The sequence below is a fragment of the Mirounga angustirostris genome, unplaced genomic scaffold (genome assembly GCF_029215605.1).
Source record: "Mirounga angustirostris isolate CCGP_5_RB_7025 unplaced genomic scaffold, mMirAng1.0.hap1 SCAF_10, whole genome shotgun sequence".
NCBI lineage: Eukaryota > Metazoa > Chordata > Mammalia > Carnivora > Phocidae > Mirounga > Mirounga angustirostris.
The window spans coordinates 84,544,806-84,570,871 of record NW_026991718.1 but is presented as its reverse complement, the minus strand read 5'-3'; the positions used below and the strand labels follow the sequence as shown (position 1 = coordinate 84,570,871).

The 26,066-nt window shown below is 46.7% G+C and overlaps 1 protein-coding gene across 1 annotated transcript in view; it reads left to right on the top strand.

Moving 5' to 3' along the window:
- Positions 1 to 26,066, top strand: part of ST6GAL2 (ST6 beta-galactoside alpha-2,6-sialyltransferase 2) — a 79,882-nt gene that overhangs the window by 25,283 nt on the left and 28,533 nt on the right. The window contains exon 2 of the mRNA XM_045885301.3: positions 20,252 to 21,253. Coding sequence (XP_045741257.1) covers positions 20,308 to 21,253 — 946 coding nt within the window. The 5' untranslated portion in view covers positions 20,252 to 20,307. The remainder of the gene's footprint in view (positions 1 to 20,251; positions 21,254 to 26,066) is intronic.

The following is a 26,066-nucleotide window of genomic DNA, read 5'->3' as shown; positions in this document are numbered from 1 at the left end:
AAGACAGTTCTATTGTTGGAAAGATAACCTAGTGTGGAGGCAAGCTGGAGTCATGAAATGCCATTTCTAGAATGGAGCAGGCAGAAAAAAAAAATTTTAAGTCACAAATACATTTTATTATCTCCACTGAAATGATTCAGTGTCTGTACAGATGCCTAAGAAAATAAAATGTGCCTTGAGGGCTTTGAAGAGCAAAGTGGTTTTATAAAACTCTGAAACATGGCTTCCAGCCCCACACCTCACCTCTTTCCCTGTGGACAACTTGCTTCCTTCCTCTGTGCCTTCGTTTTCTCCCCTGTAAAGTGAGTGTCAGATGTCCGACATGGATACTAAATCTTGTCACATTGTGGCAGAGTGTCTTACAAATGGAAGGGACCGAAGATAAAAACAAAGACTTGCAAATGTGTGTAATAAGGACAAGATGGAAAGAAGAGTGATAATAAACCCGTTTTGTTACCAGCATGCTGGCTGGGTGCTGGCCCGGCACGATGCATCATCGAGTTTCCTTCTGACTGCCGTGTCCGGTGGAACTCACGCACGGGGCACTATATCAGCACCATCTAGACGCATACCGTTCTGTAGCCTGAGTTCACCCTTGTAGGAACTCTAAGCATATACTCGCCACATCTCTTTGAAGGGTCCTGCGTAATTAAAGCTTTCTAGGGCGCCTGGGTGGCTCAGTCAGTTAATCGTCCAACTCTTGATTTTGGCTCAGGTCATGATCTCAGGGTCCTGAGATTGAGCCCCGTGTGGGGCTTCCCACTCAGTAGGGAGCCTGCTTGAGATTCTCTCCCTCTGCCCTTCCCCCACCATGTGTGCACGTGCATGCTCTCTCTCAAAGAAATAAATCTTTAAAAATAGCTAAATAAAGCCCTTTCTATGGTCTGAAAAATCTAATGCCCTTGAGTTAATACCCCTGTAGTCAACTTTTTCTTGATGAGGTAAGATACAGTGGTGTGTGAGAGCTGGCGCGTGAATATTCAGGAATTTTGTGAGCCAGCTGTTAAACTACATTAAAAACAAAGGTGGTCAATTCTCAACACTCATTGTTTCCTAATTATTTCAATTTTACTATCACCCATGCTCTTAAAGTTGTTTACATCTGCTGTGTCTGCATGGTCCTAATACTAGCAAATGCTGAGCTTTTGTGTGTCTCTTACCAGCTCCGTGTTCGGTGATGTCACCTTAGTAGTTTGAAACTGACCATGGCGGAAGTATACACAGCAAGGAAAGGGGTGGATGCCAAAAATCACCTTCTCCTTCTCTTTCTCAAGAGCCAGTTGTCAAACATTTATCAGCACATTACTAAGTAAGAATGAAATTGACCTAGAAGTTTCTTTTGGAAGGTGTGTTACAAGTTCTATAGAGCAGTACAGAACCAATTAGAAAGTGTGCAAAAGGAAAAAGGGAAGGAATGAACATTCTTGAAACATCTGTGCCCGGCAGCACATTAATTGACTTTCATATAGAGGTCAATTAAAACCCTCTTAAAGGCTGGCTAAGCTGTGTGATGTTACCTCAGTCTTGCAGTTGAAGAAACTAGTCGGGGATTTAATAACTTACCCACGTTGATATGGTTAATAACAGAAGAAACTTATATAGAAGTTTTTGAATGTAGGTGTTTGTAATTCAACTCATTATCTTTTCCCCATAGAATGGAAATTCCAATGCCTTTTGTAAAAGGAAATAGTGTTGCTAATGCTACGGTAAGATTTTTGTAACTGTAGTGAATACCGTATTTTTTTTTTTTTATTCATTTGTGTGCACATCAAGCATTGAAAGTCAGGTATGTGCCACCCATTGGTCATGAGGAGGTTCTGCCCAAAGGAGGAATGGGTATGTACGAAGTCCTGGGGCAGCGCGGGAAGTGAGGGAGCGTCAGAGAGGGATGCCAAAGCTGGCTCAGAAAAAAGGTGACGCTCTTCAAAGGCATGTAGATGTGTGCGTGTGGCCCCTGGATCTAAGGTGTTTTGGTGCAGGTTGGTTTTGTTAGCAGTAACAGGATTAGGAGATTGTGGTCAAACCAGAATCAGCGGGGAGCCTGGGGAATTCCTACCAAACTGCCTTGGAATGCAGCGGCCCATTCTTCCCAGTCTCCCTGGTTTCTGCTCACCCACCGCTCACCGCTCACTCATTGCAGCCCTGGCAAGGCCAAGGGCAAGGGCGAGTGGCCCGAGGGGAAGCATCTACAGTGCAGGCTCCAGGGTCCTGCCCCGCTGATTTTGGTTCAGCAAGTTGGCAGTGGAACCTGGGAAGTGTCCTTTTGAACATGCAGCCCTAGAGACTCCAAGACTGCACCAAGCATTTGTTCTGTAGCTTCTGTGCCGTCTCTACCAGTAAGAAGAAAGCTCACGTACATAATAATGACAAAAGTTCTTCTTAGCTTCCCATTGCTTTTATCCCCGGTCTCTGTCTATCCCCACATTTACCCTTTGAGGTGTTCAGAGCAGTTAATTGCTCTTCTTATTCCATAGATGCGAGAAATGAGAATGGCAGAGGTTAATCCAGCACTGCCAGGCCCCACCATCAGCAGGCTGAGGACCCAGACTTCTCGGTACTTGCCAATGTATTCTCCTTAGGTGCACGGTGCCTGTGGGGGGCTGCTGGCCCGGTGCCCAGGATGCCACCTTGTGGTGATCCGCTCTGCAGCCAGCCTCAGAAACGTGCCTTTAATAGGGGACCACCTGTACTCTCCAGAATATTTTGGACTCCATTGGAACAATTCTATAGACACTACAATGTAGGCATATTCTTCAGATTCCTCATTCCCAATTTTGGCAGCATTCTGTTCAGCTACAGAACTTTAAAACACTCTAGAAGTAAAATCCGTGATCCGATCTATTCAGATGACAAGGAATGTATTGTGAGTAGTCTGCCTCCAGCTAGCGTTGCAACACAAGTAATGCGCTTCATTTCCCTGCACCATGGCTTCCTCGTTGGTAAAAAGAGAAAGCTGGCATCCTTGTAATGTCGTCCCAGCTCTTACGAATGCTCTCGAGTCTCCAGCATGGAGTGAGTAAATGTCACCACTGGTTTCATGTTCTTTCGCTTTTCCAAGACAAATAACATTGACCTTGTGAACCATGAACTCATGATTCTGTTATTGTATTCACTCATCGTGGGGTTGGGGGAAAACGGAAATGTATTTCATGCATCACATTAATTAGACTTAAAATAGCTCAATTATTTGTTTTCTCTAATGTGGAGTCACTTTTCTTGACTGTCCTGCCTCCATCTAGAAATGTGGTTTTCTTTTTGTCCTGCCTCTTTTTAGAGCCTGCACCATAAAGCAGGGTGAAATTACGCTCCTCTTGGCACATGCCTCTCACTTGTTTCTACGGAGAACTGATATTTTGTTCACTTATAGAATCAGAACTACAATTTTTACTAAAATGAGAGGGGCAACCAAGTCAGAAATGCTTTTCTAGCACATGATGCAGTGTAGACTCACAGTCGTCCACATGGCTTGACCTGAACTTTATATTTTGAGAGACCCAGATCATACTTTAGGGTACATTCTTTTCTTTTTAATTCAAAGTAGTCACTCCACACTGTTCAGGAATGAATTCCTGCTATAGTTTTTTATCAAACACATCTGACATTTTAAATAAATTTTAGACTGATGGATTCAGTGTTTCTGTGACAGAGATCATAAACATTTTCCTTTTTCCAAAAGCAATCTGAGGAGCATATATTTGTACTGTAGTTAATGCTGTGTTAAGTCAGTGGAATATAGTTGCTGGAAACATTTGTAGAGCAAAGGAAAAAAAAGCCTTTATTTAAATCTTGCCAAGAGCAGAAATAAAATGAGCAAATGCACAGTGGAGTGAGAGAAAACATAAAGATCCATACGGTTTTATTACTGTGGTGCTCTGGTGTTAGCATCTCATTTAAGCCACATGGAGTATATGGTACAATCACTAATAATTTTATGTCTGCGTGTGCCTTACAAGAGATGTTTGTTGAGTGAATAAATGTTGGATCAGTCATTTTTTTTTATCAGTTACAGAACTTTAATTTCTTCAGCATGGAAATTAGATAGAGATACCCCAAGTGTAGTACTATTTGTATCTTTTCATAAGGGTAAGAAATAAAAATAGGGCGCCTGGGGTGGCTCAGTTGGTTAAGCGACTGCCTTTGGCTCAGGTCATGATCCTGGAGTTCCTGAATCGAGTCCCGCATCGGGCTCCCTGCTTGGCAGGGAGTCTACTTCTCCCTCTGATCCTCCCGACCCTCCCCCCTCTCATGTGCTCTCTCTCTGAGTCTCTCTTTCTCAAATAAATAAATAAAAATCTTTAAAAAAAAAAGAAATAAAAATAAACGAACATATATTCTCTTTAATAGTGAAATGTTCTTGGCTGACAAAGGTACCATGAAGACAACCTTAGTAGTTATTTCCATTAAATTATAGAATCGCGAAGGATAAGACTGAGTTGCATTGTTCTTTTAATCCCCACCACAGTTCCTGAACATATAATAAAGGCTTAAGGTATGCATTTTGTGTGTATGTGTGTGTGTGTGTGTGTGTGTCCCCATCAAGGGTAGGTGGGCAGCTAATATGCCATGGCTTATTTACAAATTAGATAAAAGAGCTTTTTGCAGACCAGAGAAAAATTACAGCTGGAAAGCAAGGGGGCTGGGGAGGATGGGGTTTAGATACCAGAGCACTTGTTTAGCATAGATATTGCAGCAGAATTCATCAGAACGATTTATGATTCGTGGTGCCATCCCAGAGACACAGACACCATCTTTCATCTGCCTCGATGTGCTGTGTTGTCCTGTGTCATCCTGGTTGCTTTAAGTTCATATTCTGATGATTTCGCCATGACTCTGGACTTCACCCTTCCATCCCTCCTTCCTTTTCTGTCCCTGACATGTCAGGAGTGGGGCTGACCTCTGAGTTTCCAGTGTTGGCGGTGGTTCCTCATCAGCAGTCCTGCCAAGGCCCTGCAAAAGTTTTGTGCAATCCATCAAGGCTGGGTGGATGTCATGTTTCTCTCATCTTCCTAGTTCCATCTGTCACCAAATGAACTTCCAGAACCCATATCCCAACTGTATGTGGTTGGGTTTTAGCTAAAACTCTCTGTGAGAGGTTTTTACTGAGCTCTGATGGGGAGGCTGAAACCCACTGCTTTTTATTTATGTTATTACATATGATAAAGGCATTAAAATTATAGTGTTTCTCACAAGTTCTTGATAGTATATTTCATAGAAGCCAGCATTTCCGTCTCACAGTGTGTTTGCAGATTAAGTAACAAGTGGTTTGATCTTTGTAAAGAGGATTTATTGTGTACCTGTGCACTCAGCCAAATTACAGTACAGACGTGCACATTCCCACCTGCCCTATCGCTCACAGCAACTATTCCTCCACTTGAAATGCACCCGGCCCCCCAGTACCTAACTTCTCACCATCCGTTTGTTCTCAGCTTAAATTTTACTGCCTCCACATGACCTGCCCAGTCTCCCCAGCCTAAATTATGCCCCAAAGTCTTTTGTCTTACAGTCTCTCAATTCCTTCCCCACCTCACTCCTGCAGTGGTCGAGCCCTTACTGTGTGCCAGGCACTATCTAGAGACTGAGGAAAGACGGGTCCCCCTCCTGGAGCTTAGGGTCTGTTGGAGAAGAAAAACATTAAACATACAACATATCAAGTGGTGAACAGTACCAAAAGTGAAGACAAAGGCAGCCGAGAGAGGTCAAGAGGATGAGTGTTGCAGGGAAAGCCCTTCTGAATAGACCGGAGACTTTAATAAAGCTGGAGGACGGCAGGTCAGATTCTGGAGGATGGCTGCAGGCAGCAGGGAGGGCCTGGGCAGGGAGCAGGGAGGGCCCGGGCACGGGCCCTGCAGCGGGTGGGAGCTGAGTGCGCAGGAGGCCGCAGGGACCTGGAGGAGGGGGGAAGGTGAGGGATCAGCAGTGGGAAATGAGGTCCGAGAGATGACTGGGGACACACACCACGTACATGAAGGAAAGGGAAGAAAGAATTGACGGCAGGGACCCGGTGACATTAAATTCCCACTTGAAGGGTTTCACTCTGCCTCCTGGAGCATCCACAGAGGACAGGCAAGATGGAAGCAGGGAGACCGGCCCCAGGGTCATTGCACGGGTACGGGTGAGAGGTGGCTTGGACCACTTCGGGGCAGTAGAGAAGGGCACCAGTTGTGCGAGTGCAGGTATGTTTTAGGGTCAGGGCTGCCTACTTCAGATCAGGGCTGCAGGTTGGGACTGGACATGGAAAGAAGGAGCAAGAATAACACCAAAGTCTTTGACCCAGGCACCTGGGTGAATGGCCGCACCGTTTACCAGATGGAGAAAGGCTAAGGGAGGAAAAGAAAGTAACGAGTGTTTGGTTTGGACACGTGAGGTTTGAGATTGCGAGGAAATACTTAAGAGGAACTGTCACACAAGTAGTTGGTTATATGGGTTTGCAGGTCAGAGGAGAAACCCACACGATGGGTATAAATGTGGGCAGCGTCAGGAGATAGAAAATGTAGCATGTTTCTAGCCATATGCTTACATAGCAGGTGTATATTTTCAGTCCAGAAGTGTTCAAGAAATGCAACTTATCTCAATTCAACTTAAACTGTATTTTGAGACCCTATTCCACTCAGCGTTGGAAAAATCTAACTGCCAATTCAGCTAACCTTTTCTAGTTGATTAAAGTAACCAAAGTTGACATTAACATGGGTTCTTAATTTAGGTTCTTTTTTTTCCTCCTCTAACTTAGACAGCTTCATGACCTCAGGGAAACTGTCTAGTCCTTAGCATCAAGGTGCATGCCTTTTGGACTGTCTGGGCACTGAATTAGCTGCCTGGCCTTCTGCCTTATAGTACATTACAGGACAGTCCTCTCTACTGTCCCCTTTAGTCCCCCTGCCCATGCTGCATGTCCCCTCTGTGTCTGTGGATTCTCTCTACTTTGGGGGCCACAGTTGGTTGTTCTTCCCTGCCATTCTGGGTACAGAAAACTTGGGTTCACACAGCCAACCCTGTGCTACCTCCACAGCCTGAGGTTTGAGGCACAGAGTACGGCAAGATCTCTTCTACAAACTTACCTAGAGTTCTGTTGTCCTCTTCCTCTTAGCATTGACTCTACAACCATCTGCAGGGGCCTTGGCCAGGGGCCAGTTGTTCTGTTTCAATTCCCACTCTCCTTTTCCATCAGCTGGGAGATCTTTTCAATCTCCGTTTGGGCAGGAGAAAACTGGGTCAGCAAGTATGCTTCCCAGTTTTTGTCCTGCCCTTTCCCACCCCTTAAAATATAGCTTTGGAACTTTATTTTTATTTATTTACTTATTTATTATAATTTCTTTATTTTAAAGAGAGAGAGCAGGGGGTGGGCAGAAGGGAAGAGAGACCATCTTAAGCAGGCTCCACGCCCAGGGCAGAGCCTGATGCGGGCCTCAACCTCATGACCCCGAGATCATGACCTGAGCCGAAACCAAGAATCGCAGGTTTAACCGACTGAGCCACCCAGGTGCACCAGCTTTTGAACTTTAAAGGCAAGAATTGACATCACCACCTTCTGGTTCCTTTGGGCATGGGAGGTCTCATGTTTATCTTGGTGAATGGAAGAAGGTCATGAATTAAAAGGGAATGTGGTAAAAAAAAAAAAAATCAGTTAAGACTGCACAACATCCTGCAAAATTGGTGTACTTGATTTCTGTCTTTCCCATACGGTAAGCTCGATGGGGGCACAGGTAATATTTGATTTGCTCAGCATGGTAGACATAGTAGTATGTAGTAGGTGCCCAGTTATCTGTAGAATGAATGAATGAGTGAAGTGACAGAAGACCAGCACTGCGCTCCTAGGTACAGAAAGTATCTCTGCTGTTGTTCGTGACTCAGTGGTCGTGACTGCAGTGTGCTGGCGCTTGGAAGATATTCTAAGGGTGAGCCAATCCTCAGAATTAGAAACCTCAGAAATTATTTCATAATCTGGAATTTTTCTACAGGCTTTGAAAAATGCAAACCAGAGAAGCATACCAGAGAGGAAACATTTGAACTTTTCCTAGGTTAGTCTTCGGTGTGCTAGGGCCCTCCTGCTTGGGTCTCATCCCAGCTGCTCAGACCTTTCCAGGAGGGCAAAGGACATTCAGCTTTGAAGTTCAGAGGGCAGCACTGAAAGCTCCGTACCGAGAAATTTCTTTGAAGTCTCATGTTTTCTATTAAATCTTCAAGTTGGTTTTACATTTGACTCCATAATGCGTGTTTGTATGTGTTTTAATATAAAAGTTAACGCATGTTGAAGACATGGCTGCCTTATCCTATTACTTCAGTGGAAAATGTGTCCTATAGTAAGGAACTTGGTGTTAGGGCATTAACAACTTGACACTTTCTCTTAATGTTTTAAAAGTTTCATTCTTAAAACCAAATTTCAGCAGTGTTAAGGCTGTATTACTAAAGCCACTAAATAGCCTTACAAGGCAAACTATTACCATTTTTACTTGCTCAGAAAAATATTCACCATCTATGATTTTCCCTGGCACCTCTACATCTGCCAAGGTGATTTTTTTAATGTATATATAATGGGATCATCTTTTTAATTTACACACATTTTATAGGCCAAAAAAAATCAACTAAAATAACTCTGATACAATAATGGAATCTAAATATTTATAATTACGTCATGAAAACTGAATGAATTTGTAGGACATCTAATTTTAAGTGTCCCTACTAATGCATTTTTCTTGGGTATTTTCAACAACCCTGGGAGGTAAGGAGAGCAAGCATTATCATTGTCCTCACTTTGACTGGCTACAGTTTTACCAGGTACTATCCTAGCTCCAACACATGCTAATGGTGGGACTTTTAAGTAACTTCACTGTGACTCATATTTCTCATCTATATTATGGGCTTCACCATAGTTCCTAGATCATAGGTTTTGAGAGACACTGAAATAACAACTGTTCAGTACTTTAGAAGATACCACGAATGTCAGACAGATGGAGGTTAAATTATTACATGCATTACTGATGGCCATGCATAATTTGTGCCTGGTGTGGGGAATACATTGGATTGCCAATCCCCCACCTTTCTTCCTGCAATTAACAAATCTAGACTTAGGGCCAACTCAGTTTGGTTCTACAGAGATTCATACCATGATCCTTATTTGTCAGTGGACTGGGAACTCCTAGTATGTGGGAGAATTAAGAGGTGGAGCAGAGACCAAAGATGTTCCTCTGGAGACGTCCCTCAATTTAGCCAACACAGGACTCAGAGAGACTCCATCTTCCCGGGTAGTTAGGAGTAAACAAGATAGCACCCATCAGTGCTTAACACAGAGCCTGGGGCCACATGCAATAGCTATTTTTAGATACTACTCACGGTAGCAATAATAGAAACTTTATTTGCCTTTTCTCATTAAAATATGTTATTCTGTATCAACCTGTTAAAGTTGGGGTTATTTTCATCTTCATATGATGAAGCTGATGATCCAAAATGCAAAGTAACTTGCCCAAATCGCATAGAGTGAGGGCCAGAATCTCAGTGCTTTTCTGTGCTTTCATAAATCAGTATAGCTATAAGTTATTCTTTTCTGGATTGATGATGGTGTCACATGAGAGTCTTAACCAAGCTGGAATCCAGTGTAGAATCTAAATGTTAGATTTATATTTTGTGCTAAGAAAGTAAGCAGGAATTATTGGCCAAAGAGATTAGGAAATAGAGATGTAATATAAACACAATTAATGATTTCTCTTTCTTATTTTTCCAAGTCTTATAACAACTTTTATTTTTCAACTTTTGTTGTATGTAAAATTGTTATGTTTAAATCTGTTCAGAGAGAGAGAGAGAGAACACAGGGGCACCTGGGTGGCCCAGTTGGTTAAGCATCTGACTCTTGATTTCAGGTCATGATCTCAGGGATGTGAGCTCGAGCCCCATGTTGGCCTCTGCACTAGGTGTGGAGTCTGCTGGAGATTCTCTGCCTCTCCCTCTCTGTCTGCCCCTCCCCACCCCCCGTGTACGCTCTCTCTCTTTCTCTCTCTCTCTCTCAAATAAATAAAATCTTTTAAAAACACAGAGAATACATAAGAAGTGAGTTTATATACTCAGATTTAGAATCTATTAATATTCTGCCTTGCTACTTTGGATCTTTTCTTTATAAGAAAGGACATTTTTAAAAAACAAACTGAAGGTTCCAGAGGGGAGGGTGTGGGGGGATGGGTTAGCCCGGTGGTGGGTATTAAGGAGGGCATGTTCTGCATGGAGCACTGGGTGTTATACGCAAACAATGAATCATGGAACACTACATCAAAAACCAATGATGTATGTATGGTGATTAACATAACATAATAAAAATTAAAAAAATATATATATATACTAAAAAAAAATAAGAAAGGACATTTTTGAGCAATGATGCGAGTGTCCTCTGTCCCTTCCACTCATCCAAGTCTCGGTCCTTCTTCCTCAGAGGTAGCTACTAGCTGAGGTTTGTACTGGCCTTTTAAAATCTTACATAAATGGTACAACTCTTGTGAGTTTGCTTCTGCAGCTTCTGTTTTTTCCCCCAGCTTTCCACTTGAGATCTACTGGTGCAGATCTATGGAGATAGATCTAAAGCAGTTAGCCTTTTTTATTTCTGTGATTTGTTAAGATGTGGCTCTTGCCACAGAAAACACTTTCTTTCCCTTGATGGGTGAAACAAGTGGCCCGCAGGGCCTTTGAAGTTTTCTGAAAGGGGGTTCTTCTAAGCGCTCTTTCTTCCTGGGCTCTTGTGAGAGCCCCATTGTCTGGACTGAAGAGACATGTTGGACTTTGAATCTACCCCATGCTTTTCAATCGTTCACTCTTGGTGTTCAGGAATTCAAATCTTAATTTCCCCAAGAACTTCATTCAGTTCCCCCGAGGGTAAAGTATCATAGGATATATAGTCAGCCTGACATTAGGTCTAATAAATATTTGTTGAATTATAGCAACATAAAATAAAGTAACACGATGAACCATTAGAAGATACTTCTCAGGCATCCAGTTCCTGACAGGTTCTGCTTTTTGTGACTGCGACACCAGAGAGAGACCATTACTGAAGCGGGGTTTATTCCACACTTACTAGCTTGAGTCAGGTGCTAGGGTTTATCTAAACAAGGGCACATCCATTTGGGACCATATAAAGAGAGGGATGCCTACTGGTGAACCTTCAAGTGTATATACATGGGGCCAATACTCATACAGCGAAATCCATGCTGGTTACACCACCTTTTTACTTTTACAGACTCTCAAAACTGGGATTAAAAAATTGTATTTTTAAATACATTTAAAATGTAGCTTTCACTTTGGGCCAGGCACTGGGCCAGTCACGTCACATGCGGTGCCTTACTCATTCATTTCACAGAGCCGTGAGGATCTCGGCAGTGTTATGACTCACACTGGATAAAGAAACTGAGGCTCAAAGGATTTATCCAGGACAACACAGCTGGCGAGCTCTGAACAGGCTGTCTGACCACAGGGCTTCCCGGTTAACCATACATTGCCTTTCTTCCTCATAGGTAATGTCATCACTATCACTCTGCAACACTGGGTAGGCCACGGAAGGTGGCTCTGACTTGTCCCCCGAATGGTGCCAGCACTCCCTTGCCATCACACATGTGTCCCTGCCAGCCCCCACTGATGCTCTGGACCCCTCTCGGGCTGGGGTGGAGTGGCTCCATCTGGTACAGAGGCCTCCCTGTAAGAGCCACTTGCTGATCACTAACTGTGATCTAGTTAGTGCAGAAAGACAAGGGTTTTGGAACAATGTACATGAAGCGGACCACTTAGAGCTTCAGTTTCTCCATGTACCGAATAAGAATAATAGTATTTACTATGGTATTGGATGTAAAGATTACACTGGGAATGAAGAATTAAAATGAGCCTTTTATCCAGAAGCCCACTTATGTTTGCAGGAACAGAGTAGAACTTTCAAATCTCAGTGGCAGGTAGGCAACATTTCATCTTCTTGACTATTAAACATCGCGGCTGAAGCTAATTTACAGCTTCAGTCATGAGCCTTGGCATATTATTGGTGTAAAGTGTAAATATTTGAATGTTAATTATCGTAAAACAAACAGGCCGCTGTGTCCAAAGCAGATGAATGCTGTTTCAGGAAGCCAGCAGACCCTAGCTAGTCGGCAGCTTGTGTTGTCTGTACAACCAGTAATAGACGTCTGGAATCATGTCCACCTCCCTCTGCCCCAACAGCACCTGGCACCTCATTGCAGAAAGTTCTGAAAGCTAAAAGCTGCCCAGAGTGGCTCACATATGTGAGTCCTTGCCTTTTAAACTATTTCCCATCGGCCCTGCCACTTGAGGAAAAATCTCTATTGCTGCAATTATGCGCCCAGAAAGAGAATACCATAGTCTTCCTAAGATTGGCCCTCCTTGTCCAGCCTGAGCCCTCCATTCCTTGTCACCTGTCTTTGCAGCATGCAAATTCCCACCCCAGGCACACTTAGCCCAGTTGTTCCACTGGCTAGAAATGACTAACTCCCTTCCATACCAATGTGGGCCTCAGTGTCCAACCCTCGTCTCCCCCGCCCCCCGCCGCCACTTTAAAGTAACCCACGATTACTTTAATATGTATCGTTCCTCTGTACACCCACCTATCCTGGGACAGAGAACCAAGCAGTCAGAATTGTGGTCTTCCTACCTATATAACAAATTCCTTGAGACTCTTGGACCTTCACACCTGTAGCCTCCCTGGAAATGTTAACGAATTGGGATCCCGTTCTGACTGGGCAAAATCCACTCAGTTGGCAGGCCGAGGCTAAGCTGTCTCTGATGATTGCCGAGCAGGTGGATTCTGGGGAGGTGTGGATTCCAAGGCCTGACTAGGAAGACCAGTTTCTCCAGCAGACAAAAACATGTTAGGGAAAACGGGATGTTAGGGGATCACACGGCCCAGTCAGTGTCGGGAGCTAGCCTGAAATTTGGCAAAGTACTTTGTGGCAGAGAGGAAAATATCTCATTAAAATTTCAAGCATGGTGCAGCATCCCCTGGTTTTGTGATCTAGTTAGTGCAGAAAGACAGGGGTTTTGGAACAATGTACATGAAGCGGACCACTTAGAGCTTCAGTTTCTCCACGTACTGAATGAGAATAATAATGTTTACTATGGTGTTTGATGTAAAGATTACACTGGGAACGAAGAATTAAAATGAGCCAGTGCAGATGAGGGGCTTGGTGTAGTGCCTGGCCCATGGTAGGCATCTGATAAATGGTGGCATCTGCTACCACTGCTGCTGGTTCATTCCATCTCCCCGACCACTCCTGACTGGTGTTCATCATGCTAACCTAACCATATGGCAACAGGTTACATGTGCAGGATGCCCCCCGCACACTCCTGCTGGCCTGGGAAGGCCCGCAAGCAGTGCATCCCCTCCCTTTGACCCCAGCCAGGAGCCCCAGCCGGTCAGTCTATTTTGTTTTATGAATTGTAGTCATTCAAGTTTCATTGATTTAAAATATTCATCAGGAACCTTCCATGGGACCACCTACACTGTTCGCTGGGAGTACGAGACTGAATGTGATGTGGTCCCACCCTCAAGTAGCCCCCACTGTTCCCCACTGAGATTATTCAAGCGTCTAAGTTTTGCATCAACCCGAAGCTGTGGCACTGGGGTTTTAAACTCAGGCCGTTGCCAAGCAAGCTCATTCGAGTTGGCCAGCCCTCATGGAACAGTGTCCTTCCTCACACAGGGGATGGCCACCTCCATGATGGAGCCCGGTGGCTCCTGGTCCCAAGGAGACATGGCCTGAGCCGAGCCGCCTCGCCCTCGGGGCTCACAACGGGCCAGCCGGGCCGCCCTCGTAGGACAATGAAGCTGCCGCTCCGCCAGGATCCATTAGAAGGCGGGCAGCCCTCCCGCCACCCGGCCCTACTGACCGGGCTGACCTTCTTCTTTCTGTTCTTCTGGACATTAGCTTAAGAATGGGCTGAGATCTGAGCGGGAAAGAATTAGAGAGGGCCCCCCCCGCCTGCCCCCCCCCCCCCGCCCCCGGCATCCTGCATGCGGCAGTCTGGAGGCTTGCTCACATTTACAGAAAATGAGAAAAGGAAAGAAAAGGGATTATTTGTGAAAGGAGCCGATGGGGCTGTGAAGAGTAGAGGCATTCCAGCTGGGGGTGGTACCTCCCCTCTTCTGCAGCCTTGATGTTTTCTTGGGTGTGTGACAAGAGCTAATTTTAGGAAAATGAATCTGGGAAGAAAATGACTCCTGAAGGCTATTAAGACACATGAGTGTCTCACTATAGCTCACAGACTAAATCTTCTTTATTATATCAATGTTAACGTAAATACTTAGGTTTAAGATCCTTTAGACAACTTCTACACCAAGAACAGACACGAGTGTTTCTCAGAGCAACAGAAAACCCGGCCAGATGGCGGCTGTAACACACACATCCATCAAAGTGGGTTAAAAAAATACTCTCCATTCAGGAAAACCGGTGAGCCAGCCTGTCAACCTCCGGGCATTAGAGGGACATCGTTCAAGTGGCAAAGGCCAGAATTAACTTCTCTTTACCCTTGAACAAAATGAGACGCTGGCCGTATTAACCCTTCGCTGCATTGTCATCAGGTTCATCTGTGGCTTGCCCTTCCCTAATTTCATCTGACTACTTGTAATGAATGGTACCTTTTGGAAAATGTGATGTCTCTCTGAACGATTTCAAGGAGAATTAACACTTTTGTATTATTTTGGACATCCATGCAGAAAAGTGACTCATTTCTTTGAGAATGAGTGCCTAAGAGGCACCGAAATTCCTGAGCAAGTGGGACAATCAAAATAATTTCGGGCCGTGGGTCATTTTTTCATTGTGTCTGGGATCATTGCTTTAGTGTTCCCATACAGGTTTCCTAGAGGCTTGTCTAGAAAGGCCACAGAAAATGGAAGAAAAGTGGGGATGGACAAACAGTCGTTCAAGTGGGCAGAGAACACCCATCTACTTGGAATGCAAACCTCAGCGCGTGGCCAGGTAATGTTAGCATTGCTATGGAGAGAAGAGAAGGCCACAGCACACAGACTGTGCTTCTTATCCTGCCAGTTCTCTTCCCAGGGGAAAACTGGCAGGAACTCAACCGCCTCAGTCACTTAAACTAGCCCCAACGAAGCACATGTGAGGATGAGATCCGGGAACACTCTGTCATTGGCACCTGGGGACAGATGATTCGCCTGATGCACCTCTTATGTCTCCCTGATGCAATTTATATCACACCAGCTAATGATACAATAGAGCAATGAGTATACATTACTTTGCTTAAGCTATATCATTATAATATTTCAGATATATCACATTAGAGGGGAAAAAATATGGTTTTTTGTTTTTCCTTTTTCTGTTGCTTAGCTGAACCTTTCTTCCTATTAGGCTGTATGGTCCTTTTAAGGACGAGAATGACCAATGGATATAGCATTGACGATATCCTCCATCTCTCTCTCACCTGGATTTTTATAAAGATGCTGATGACCGCACCCGTGATACGTAAAATGATTTCTGTAGCATTTTGCTGGCAGAGGATTTGCTCTTGCCTTGCGATTTAATCATTTTGGAGAATGTTCCCTTAATTGGCAGCAGAAGGTTTGCCGTGACAGAGGTTGCGGGGAAGGCTTTTGGATTATTAAAAGTTCAGCCTAATCATGAGTTGAGACAGTGATCCCACTCCTTTCTATTATTACTGTGCATCAAAAGCCACAAAATCTTACCTAGTGAAAAATCCTCCTTATTGCATTGGGATCCCTAGTGCTTTCACGGTGCTCAGAGAGCTTCACAAATCCCACCCTTCTACTTCCCAAAAAAGTGGGCAGAGAGAACAAAATCTGCCTCAGGCTCCTGGCCCCACCACAGCTCCTTCTCTCCTGCTTTTCCCTTTTAGGCTCTTCTTTTCTCGAGACCTGCTCTCCCTCCCTTCCATGTCTGTCATTTCCCCACAGAGAAAAAAAAAGTCTTCGCTTGCTTCAGTTGGGAACTGGGCGTTTCTGTATAATGAAGTCTGTATGTCTGATACTCCCACTCTGAAGTTCCGAAGCAGCTAAGGGTCATCTGTCATCTGGCATGGGGGGAGGGGAGGCAGGACCCTCAGCTCTGAACCCCAGGCCCAGAGGTTTCTAGGTCCTCCCCAAAGGATCAAGGCTTCCTCTTCATCATTTCCCCCACAGTAATCCTGTGCACACCCCTCCCCTTCTGACTCTGTGTTTTAAAAATAGTCTCTCAAGCAAATGCTGAACAAAGAACCTCCACTCCCCATTCTTTAATAATCCACCAAGTAAGCGCCCAGAGCTGTTGTTCAGTATGGGACAACCAAGTAATGAGGATTTCCAGCCAGAAGCAAAAAGACTGCATTTTAAATTAGCAGCTACAGCCTTATTGTGGTATAATAATTTGTCTGGTCTTTTTCCTCGGTTCCTGGCATGGGGCTTCTAAAACCCTGGCAATTTCCTGAGTGACAGGAGTGTCTTTGTTATGTTCATGAGGTGACTCTTTACAGTCAAAGTGGGTCCCTGCATAGCTTCAGGATGGGGGCTGGTCACCAGCAAGACCTTGGGCCAGCCTGACCTCTGGGGGCAGAAAGCAGACTGGGGACTGAATTCCATCACATGCTTAAATCAGTGATTCAATCAGGCATGCCTAGCAAATGAAACCCCAGGAAAATCTCTGGATGCCAGGGCTTGGTGGAGCTTCATGGTTAATGAGCACAGTGACGTTGGGAGAGGGTGATGTTCTCCGACACCGCAGACAGAGGGGAGAGAATCTGTTTGGGACCCACCCCCCAAGACCTCGAACTACGTGTATACCTTACAAAAAACCCTGTAGCCATTAGTATAGGGCCTTTCTGAGTTCATTCCAGCTAATTATGGAACCTGAGGGGTGTCATGGGAACCTCCCAGATTGCTGGCCAAGCGCTCATAATTATGCACAGGTGGCCTGGGGTTCCCACTTAAGGCTGCGGTCTGAAGCACAGGCAGTCTTTTGGGACTGAGTCCTTAACTCGTGGACCGGTGCTAACTCCAGAGGTTAGCGTCGGAGTTGTACTCAGTGTGCTCAGTTGGGGTGAAGACAGAATAACTGTCATTGAGGGTGATTTTCTGATTTCTAATAGAAATGTAGAAATCCTGGAAACAGCTTCTAGATCTTCAGGTTAGGTGTTACAGTTTGAAGCATGCGCTCCGGGGTGGGACAGGTTTAGAAAGATCATTTAGTGGATTCTTCCTCAAAGTGTGGTCCCAAGACTGTGCACGTCTGCAAACTGTTCATTACCAGCTCCTGATGAGATGTGTACGGAACTTGGTAGTAAGCATTTAGCATCTCTTACAGCAATCGGGCCTTGCCAAGACATTCAGGAATGGAAATATAAAAGTATCAGATTGTGACAGTTTGGAGGGGTAAAAATGATCCTTCCCCACAGATAGTTTAAGGAGCCTTATTTGTAGCTTCCGTTGGTATGATCAAATGGAGTCAGAACTTAGTGTTAAAAGTGTGAGGGCTGGAGTCAAGCCGACGGCTGGCTACCTCTGTGGTTTTGGGCAAGTTACTCAATCTCTCTGAGCTTTTGTTTCCTCATTTACAAAATGGAGATAGCAGTATTTCCCACCTCGCTAGATGCTGGGAGGAGCAAATGAGGTACTGGAGGAAGAGTGCTAAGCATGGGGTGTGGCACATAGGTTAACTGCTGGCATTGTTTCCTCTATGTAAATTTCTTGGCATCAGCATGTCTGGCTTGGTGAATGCATGTTCCGTACATGTGTGTTTGATTTTTGACTGTAAATGAAACTGACGGCCTTGCCTTTATGCAAATACAAGGGAAAGCAAACACTTTTTATTTTATTTTTTTTTTAAGATTTTATTTATTTATTTGAGAGAGAGAATGAGATAGAGAGAGCATGAGAGGGAGGAGGGTCAGAGGGAGAAGCAGACTCCCTGCAGAGCAGGGAGCCCAATGCGGGACTCGATCCCGGGACTCCAGGATCGTGACCTGAGCCGAAAGCAGTTGCTTAACCAACTGAGCCACCCAGGCGCCCCGCAAACACTTTTTAAAAGCCACAACTTATACATGTAATTGAATATAGCTTTTCAAATCGTCTCTGAGAAGCTAGACTCTCATTTCAAGGATGCCCCAGTGTTGGAAGCATCTGGGGCACTTCTCATTTCACATTTCTGTTAGCGCCTGTCACAGTGGTCTATGCTGATGTAATAACAAATCGCCTCAAAACCTAGCGGCTTAGAGCCACCATCTATCAGTATCACTCTGGTTCTGTGGGCAGACTGGGCTCGGCCGGGTTCTCACTGGGGGTCTTCCCTGCAGTTGCAGTCAGAGGTTGGCCAGGGCTAGGTCATCTGAAAGCTCAACTCGCCTAGACATGCAACAGGGCGTCTTCACTCTTCACGTTTGGTGCGGGGGCTGGACAGCTGGAACAGCTCGGTGCGTCTGGGCATCGCTCAGTCCATGTGGCCTTTCCACATGGCGAGCTTGGGTTTCCTGGCTGCATGGTGGACTCAGGTCAGAGAGATGTCTTTGTTGGTGGCTAGCTTCCCCCTGTGAATGAGCATTTTAAGAAGCAGGCAGTGGAAGCTGCTGGACCTGAGCCCAGTAACTGATCAGAGCAGTTACAGAGTCTTCCCCAAAATGCAAGGACAGGAGCCGTAGACCCCACCTCTCAATGGGAAGAGAGTCAACGAATCTGTGTCCATATTTAATCGGCTACAGAGCCACAAAGCAAATGTGGTTTTCTTACACTGGCGTATCTTTTTAACCACCAAAGACAGTGTGTAGCTTCCACGGTAACTAGGTTTATGTCGGTATCACTCACTTTGATAGGAGTTACCTGAGTGCAAACCCCAGCTGTTGGATTTTGGTCACACCTCACATGCCTTTGAGTTTTAGTAGCATCCATCAGCCTATGCTAAGGAAGGAGTACCCCTCTGAGTTCCTCCCCATCTACTTTGAGTGTCTGATTTCTGCTAATGACCCCCTTGAGCCCTGTGTTGCCTCCCTACACTCCTCCCTGTCCCCCTTACCTGCTACACAGAAATCTGAAAGTCCATGCAACCAGCACGGTATGCCCTTGCTCAGAAAACTTCACTCCTCCCCATTTCTCACAGAACCTGTGGCTCTGACATCCAGATAGGTCTGTGAGGTCTCCCATGGCTGGAATGGCATCACTGTTCAGTTAAGTTTTCCCTACTTCCAATCCCATCACCCACACAGCCTCCAGCCCCCAACACACACACACACACACACACACACACACACACACAGAGGCTCATGTCATTCTTTTAGCCAGTATTTATTCAGTGTCTGCCTGCGTTGGGCCCTGTGCTCATTGTTAGGCTCCAGTAAGCTCCAGTATTATTACACATGCCTTATATTTTTCCTCTTTGGGGGGCTTTGCTTACATTCCTGAAGTTTAGGTACATTTCTTATTACTGTCTTATCCCACACAGCAATGTAGCAATAAACATGGGTTGCAGTAGTGTATGAAGGAGAGGTTCCTTCTGTCTTACATTTTATCTTATACTTTTCATCTCCGCCTCCATTGTCATCCTTTCCCTGTTGGAGGCTCATCTAGAAACAGCAAGCTCTCTCCTCATCTCCTCCTTTATTTGAAATGTTAACATACTTCCCTCCTATTCCATCAGAGACTCATGATGGGGATGAAGTAGGAGGGCATTTATCTGAGTGTAGTTTTGAAGTCCACAGGCACTCTGGTATAACACTGGCCCACGGCCACAGTCTCTGAAGCATTGCTTATTCAGGATCATAGGTGGTCTTCTGGTATGTTCCTGGCAGCCTCCAGGGCCTGGGGGAGACCATGAAGAATCTGATGTGGTTGTCAGCCCTTAGAAACTGAACCTTTGGTGTTCTGATAAAGCAGGGAAGAGAGGGCCAACTCTACTTCTTAATTCAGCTGCCTTGTTTTACCAAATGGAATTCTATAAAGGCAATTGCAGAGAGAGGTTGTTGGGATGGGCCCCAATTAAGCAGCTGTCAGGGTGGGGAGGTGGTTATACCTCCAGAGGTTTTCCAAATATACAGCCACTCCTCCACCTCTCTCCCAAGACTCTCCGTGGGACCCCTCCTCTTGCAGAGAGGTCCGGTCTGGGGAAGGGGGGTGGGAGGGGATGTGACACTTGAATTTAGTCAAAATTCTCAGATGATCCTGGTTTCTGATGCCCCTTTTAACCCTCCCCCGCAGAAGCTCTGCTCAGGCCAGACTGTCCCCAGCGCCCGCACCATCGGAGCAGGTGACTTCAGGTGGCTAACTGTAGACCTGGCTGTTTTTCAGGTTCATTCGGACTCCCACCGCTTTAGGACACAAGGTGCTGACCCCAGGGACCTGCCATGAAACCACACTTGAAGCAATGGAGACAACGAATGCTTTGCGGGATATTCGCTTGGGGGCTCCTCTTCGTGGTGATGTTCATTTACTTCACCGACAGCAACCCAGCTGAGCCTGCACCCAGCTCCTTCTCCTTCCTGGAGACCAGGAGGCTCCTGCCCATGCAGGGGAAGCAGAGGGCCATCATGGGCGCCGCGCAGGAGCCCTCCTTGCTCCAGAGCGTGGGTGCACACAAGGGCCTGCTGGACGGACGCCCGTCGGGCCCCTTCCACAGGGCGCCGGGCGACCTGTCGCAGTGGGCCCAGGTGCAGGATGGGTTTGAAAGTGACGAAGAGTTCTTTTCATCCCCGATCGGGAGGAAATCGCAAAGTGCTTTCTACCCGGAGGACGACGACTACTTTTTTGCCGCGGGTCAGCCAGGGTTGCAGAGCCACACTCAGGGCACGCCGGGAGCCCTCTCCCCCCGGGACCAAGGCCGGTCAGAGGGGGCTGCACCAGCCCGCCAGGCGCAGAGAAGGCGGGCGGGGAAGAGGCAGCGGAAAGCCGGCGGGAGCCTGGTGCTGGAGGACGGCGACGACGGGGACAGGCTGTACTCGTCCATGTCCAGGGCCTTCCTCCACCGGCTCTGGAAGGGAAACGTCTCGTCCAAGATGCTCAACCCGCGGCTGCAGAAGGCCATGCAGGACTATCTGAGCGCCAACAAGCACGGCGTGCGCTTCCGCGGGCGGCGGGCGGCGGGGCTGAGCCGCGCCGAGCTGCTGTGCGCGCTGCGGAGCCGGGTGCGGGTGCGCACGCTGGACGGCAAGGAGGCGCCCTTCTCGGCGCTCGGCTGGCAGAAGCTGGTTCCCGCCGTGCCGCTGAGCCAGCTGCACCCGCGCGGCCTCCGGAGCTGCGCCGTGGTCATGTCGGCCGGCGCCATCCTCAACTCCTCCCTGGGCGAGGAGATAGGTGGGTCTCGCCACCGTGCGCACGCGGGCTGGTGGCTGCGCCGGTCGGGCTCAGCGCCCGAGGTTTCGGACGCCAGCCGGGGAGTCTCCCTGGGGCAGAATGAGCCTGTTGGAGGTGCCAGCGGAGGTCTTTTTTTTGGGCGGGGGGAGTGGAGATTAGAGCAGAGGTGTTTCCCCTTCCAGCTGGGTGTTAGAGTGGGAGGCCGGCGCTGCTCAGAATTCGTCTCCTGCAGACCCTATGTTCTACGTGGATAGGCTCCCAACCTCGCCCACAGAGGCCTGATGAACCCATACGTGGTAGGATCATGGGAGAGGAGCAAGAGGACCAGAGAGGCAGCGACAGTTCTCCAAAGAGAAGTACAAATGATGGTAATTTTAGTTAGCCCAGGGACTCAATGGATGTTATGGGTTCAGAGGAGAGCCCTTCAGGTCGGAACAAGGAGTTCTGACCTCGCACCGGTTGGCGCAATCCACCCTTTGGGTGAGGGCCAGTGCACTTCACAGGGCCCTTCTCCAAGATGGTAAATCACAGGACCACACCTCGGCGTCTATCTTTCCTTCTGAACTCTGCCTTCAGAGCCATGTCAAGAGCCCAGGAGAACATCTGGGTCACAGTTCCTGTATTAGGCCTCTCCAGAGAAACAAACTGATGGGAATTAGAGAGAAAGATTTATTTTAACGACTTGCTCCTGCAGTTGTGGGGACTGGCAAGTCTGAGATTTGTAGGGCAGATGAGTAGGCTGGAAACTCAGGTAAGAGTTGAGATTGCAGTCTGGAGCCTGAAGTCTGTAGGGCAGGCCAGCAGGTGGAAAATTGAGGCAGGACTCTCTGTTGCACTGGAAACAGAATTCCTTCTTCCCCAGGAAACTTCAGTCTTTGCTGTAAGGCCTTAGACATCCCTCTGTTCCCAGGCTCATTCCATTGCCACACCATTGAGCGAGCATTTTGACCCTTCAGACTCATTCACTCATTTAATAAACACGTGTTTAGTCCCTACTGCAGTGACAGTTCTCCAAAGAGAAGTACAAATGATGGTAATTTTAGTTAGCCCGGGGACTCAATGGATGTTGTGGGCTCAGAGGAGAGCCCTTCCGGTTGGAACAAGGAGTTCTGACCTCGCACCGGTTAGCGAGGTGCCAAGAAAAGAAAAATGAATCAGACACAGCCTTGGCCTCAAGTCCCAGTGTAAAACAACTGTGTCTACTACATTCTCACAGTAGATGGTGTTAGTTATAGCTCATAACTCACCTGGAAGTGAGAGTCAGGGGCATTGCCCACTTGTTCGAAAGGAATAACCATTGTTTCTTGGGTCCATTAGTGTTATGTGTTCCAGAGGAATGGCTGATAAGCCAGAGACGTCTTGAAATGGGGTGATGCCATTGTAATCAACTCCACAACCCAGACCTCCTCTCAGATGTTCTTGGGAATGAAGCTGAATGTGAAATTTTTAAAAAGTCAAAAAAAAAGTAGGCACTAGTATGGGCTTGAGGTCTAGGGTCCCAGTATCCCCATGCTGACATTACAGCGGGCTCGTAATAACACTGTCCACGCGTCACATGCCGCCAGAGCTGGAGCGGAACAGTCTGCAATTGATTAGGGAAGAACAGTGTTTTTAAGCTCCCTGGGGTGAAGTTCTTCCCCGTTTCCGAGGACCATTATTAATAACGTAAGAAGGAATTTAAGTATTACGCTTTAAAGCAGGCAGTAACTTGCTTCTGGTTTTGTTTTGCCTTATTTTAAACACCTCTGCGTAGTAGTTGCATATTTGGATTACTCTTGCACGTCAGGGAGATTTCTCTTGCTCTTTGTTCTGGCATAAATATCCCTGACCAGAGTCTTGGAAACTATTCAGAATTTGGAAGAGAGCGTGAAAGAAACCAGGAATTAACGTTTCCAGGGAGCGGGAAATGTCACTTATATCTTTATTAGTTTCTAGCATCCAAATTTAATTTATATTGTCTGCACTTAGGTGAAGCTTCATGATTAGAGTTATAGACTCATAATTGAAGAACACACTCAGAAATTTTAAGCAATTCTCTTTATTGTTTTGCCTTGGTTCCTTTGAATCCAATTTTGTACTACCATCTTAAGGATACGTAATCAGGGGCTCCTGGGTGGCTCCGTCGGTTAAGCAGTCAACTCTTGTTTTCAGCTCCGGTCATGACCTCAGGGTCCTGGGATCGAGCCCGCCCTGGCTCCACGCTCAGTGGGGAGGAGTTGGCTTCAGGATTCTCTTTTTCTCCCTTCCTCTGCCCCTTCCACCACTCGTGTGCTCTCTGTCTCTAAAATAAAGATTTTTTTTTTAAAGGATACATAATTAGAGCATAGTTCAATGTGAGAAAACAAAGAAGTCTTTCCTTTTTATAAGCTAGAGTGTCTCTTCATCTCAGCACTTGTGCCTGCCAGGTGCTGACATATCTCCTTCCTACTCTCCTGATACATACGTGCTTATTAACAGAGTTGTTAATGGCCCTCTTGATAAAAACAAATTCATGCCGTGGACTCCTTCAGGGAACTAGGAATATTGGGGCTTGCTCTGCTAGTTAGCTGAAATCATCCTGGTCCCTAGAAATCTACTTGTGAAATTGGCTAAGTGAAGATCAAAGGACTTACAAAAGGTCATGGTCTCATGAAAATCTGAGGAAGAAGCTAGGGAAGTACCGGAGGCTAGCTCCCTGCCAGGAGGCCCCTCCCGGCTGTACTGTCCATAAATACTCCGCCACCAGGGGTCTCTGAGAGGAAGAGCCAGTTCCTCCTCAGGTTTGCTTATCGGCTGCCCTCTAGCACCCCTTGCTGGTGGCTCAGGCGGGCCGTGCAGTCCTCTTTCCCGGCCCTATTAGACTTGAGTCACACCGTATAACTGTTTCTGAAAACGGTGCAGCAGTTGTAAACACCTCCACTTTGAATGTTACTGAAAAGCAAACTGAACTGTTTTTGTGTAGGGGCATATAGTAGTTGATGGTAAGAGCTTGGGGTTTAGCATATCCTGATACCTTAAAGGGTAAGAAAAGGTAAGAAAGCAGATCATATAGTCATTTAAAAAGCATCGATTATTTATTGATTCCCCAACTCACCAAAGCCTGATACTATGTTAGGCCTACTAGTGATGCAAAGATGAATAAGACACAGAGCTAGACCTCAGATCCTCTGCAGTCTACGGGGGGAGAATGACTCTAATGGGCAATTCCAGTTCCATGGTTAGAAGGACAGAGTGATATGCAGACTGACAGGGAAGAAATGACAACAGAACCCTAACCCACTGTGAGGGCTGATGGCCGGTAGGGAGAGGAGGTTAAGAAGAAGTGCCCAGAAGAGGGAAATCCAAGCCAAAGGCCAGGATAACAAGGAGGTGAGACAACACAAGGAGCGCTGGGGGTGGGAGGTGGGGGTACATAGAAGGGCACAGGGGAAGGGGAGATGGGGGGTGTGTGAGAGCTACAGGCAGCACGAGGGGCCGGGAGTGGGGAGGGACCTGAATAGATAAGCGGCAGGCGGGCAGCTCACGATGTCCTCGTGCATCATTCTTCAGAAATCAGACTTCACATAATAATTGTAATAAAAGGTGCCACTTACCGGGCATCTACTGCAGCCAAGTCCTGTTTCTAAATGCTCTTGTGTTCAGTGTTGCAAGCCAAGGATATGATGACTCCTGTTTTATGGAGGCACCTAGAGGCACAGGGGGTGGAGCCTGGACTCCATTAAACCCCACTCTCCCTCTCCAGAAACTCCAACTCTGACCCCTGCACTCGTGGTGCAGAGAGAGGCATTGAGATCTTTGAAGCAGGGAAGTGATGGGTCAGCTTTTCATTTGAGAGAGAGTGTTCCAGAGCCTGGACCTGAGGGCACAAAGGAAGTCCGTCACATTGCAGCAGTCCCAGGGAGAAGTGAGACAGGCCAGGGTGGCAGAGTCTCGAGAGGGATGAATCATCTGTTTGGCAGGCAGCTCCCTAAAGACTGGAGGCTTTTGCTCCCTTGCCATTTCCGATTTTGTGCTCTGGAGGAGCGCAGGAAAGAGGGAGGGAACCGTGGGGCCAGTGCCCGAGGCAGGGTAGTGACTCAGTGCTCGTGCCCTCCTGGCTGGCTGCTCCTTAAAGGGTGTTTTTAATCTTCCTTCAGTGAATGCATGTAGCCTGGCTTGGTTCTCAAGGTCAACACGAAATGGCTCTACCCTGGAAATGCCTTCTCCAGAAATGAGGCTTTACTTTATTCCCCGTGTGCTTGTTGTCTGATCCATTCCTCCTTTTGTAAATATGAATGGACAGCTTAGTTTTTCAGGCACATTGTCAAGGAGATGCACAGCGAGGCAGATATTTACAAAACATGTCTGCATGATAGACACACTCTGGGCTTGCCCCCCCCACACCTGCTCCCCCCGCCCATCCTGATCCTACTGGCAGCTCTGAGGAGGTTCACTCTCCATCCATAGCAGCCTCCGTCTCTACCTCCCTGCCTCCTCCCCGAAAATTGACCTTTTAACTCTTTAGACTCCCACCACTTCCAGAGGAGTTAAGCCAGATTCCATTTCTGTGCCCTGTGCCCTGTGCAATTGCTGGAAGGCTTGACACACCTCAGTGTAGCATTCTGGCATTTCAAAGCTGTGACATTTTCAGGGGCGATACAGTTGATTTGGAATTTCTACCTAATTAATCTGAAATACACCCCTGCTTGGGAGCCTTGGCTTGTTCACCTTCGCTGTAGACAGAGGCTGTGTCCAAGGGCAGCATGGTTTAGTGGGAGGACTGTGGTTCAGGAGTGTGGGCCTCACACTTCTCATCCTCATGTTGTCCTGATTATCTTAGTTCCTGAGGGTCACC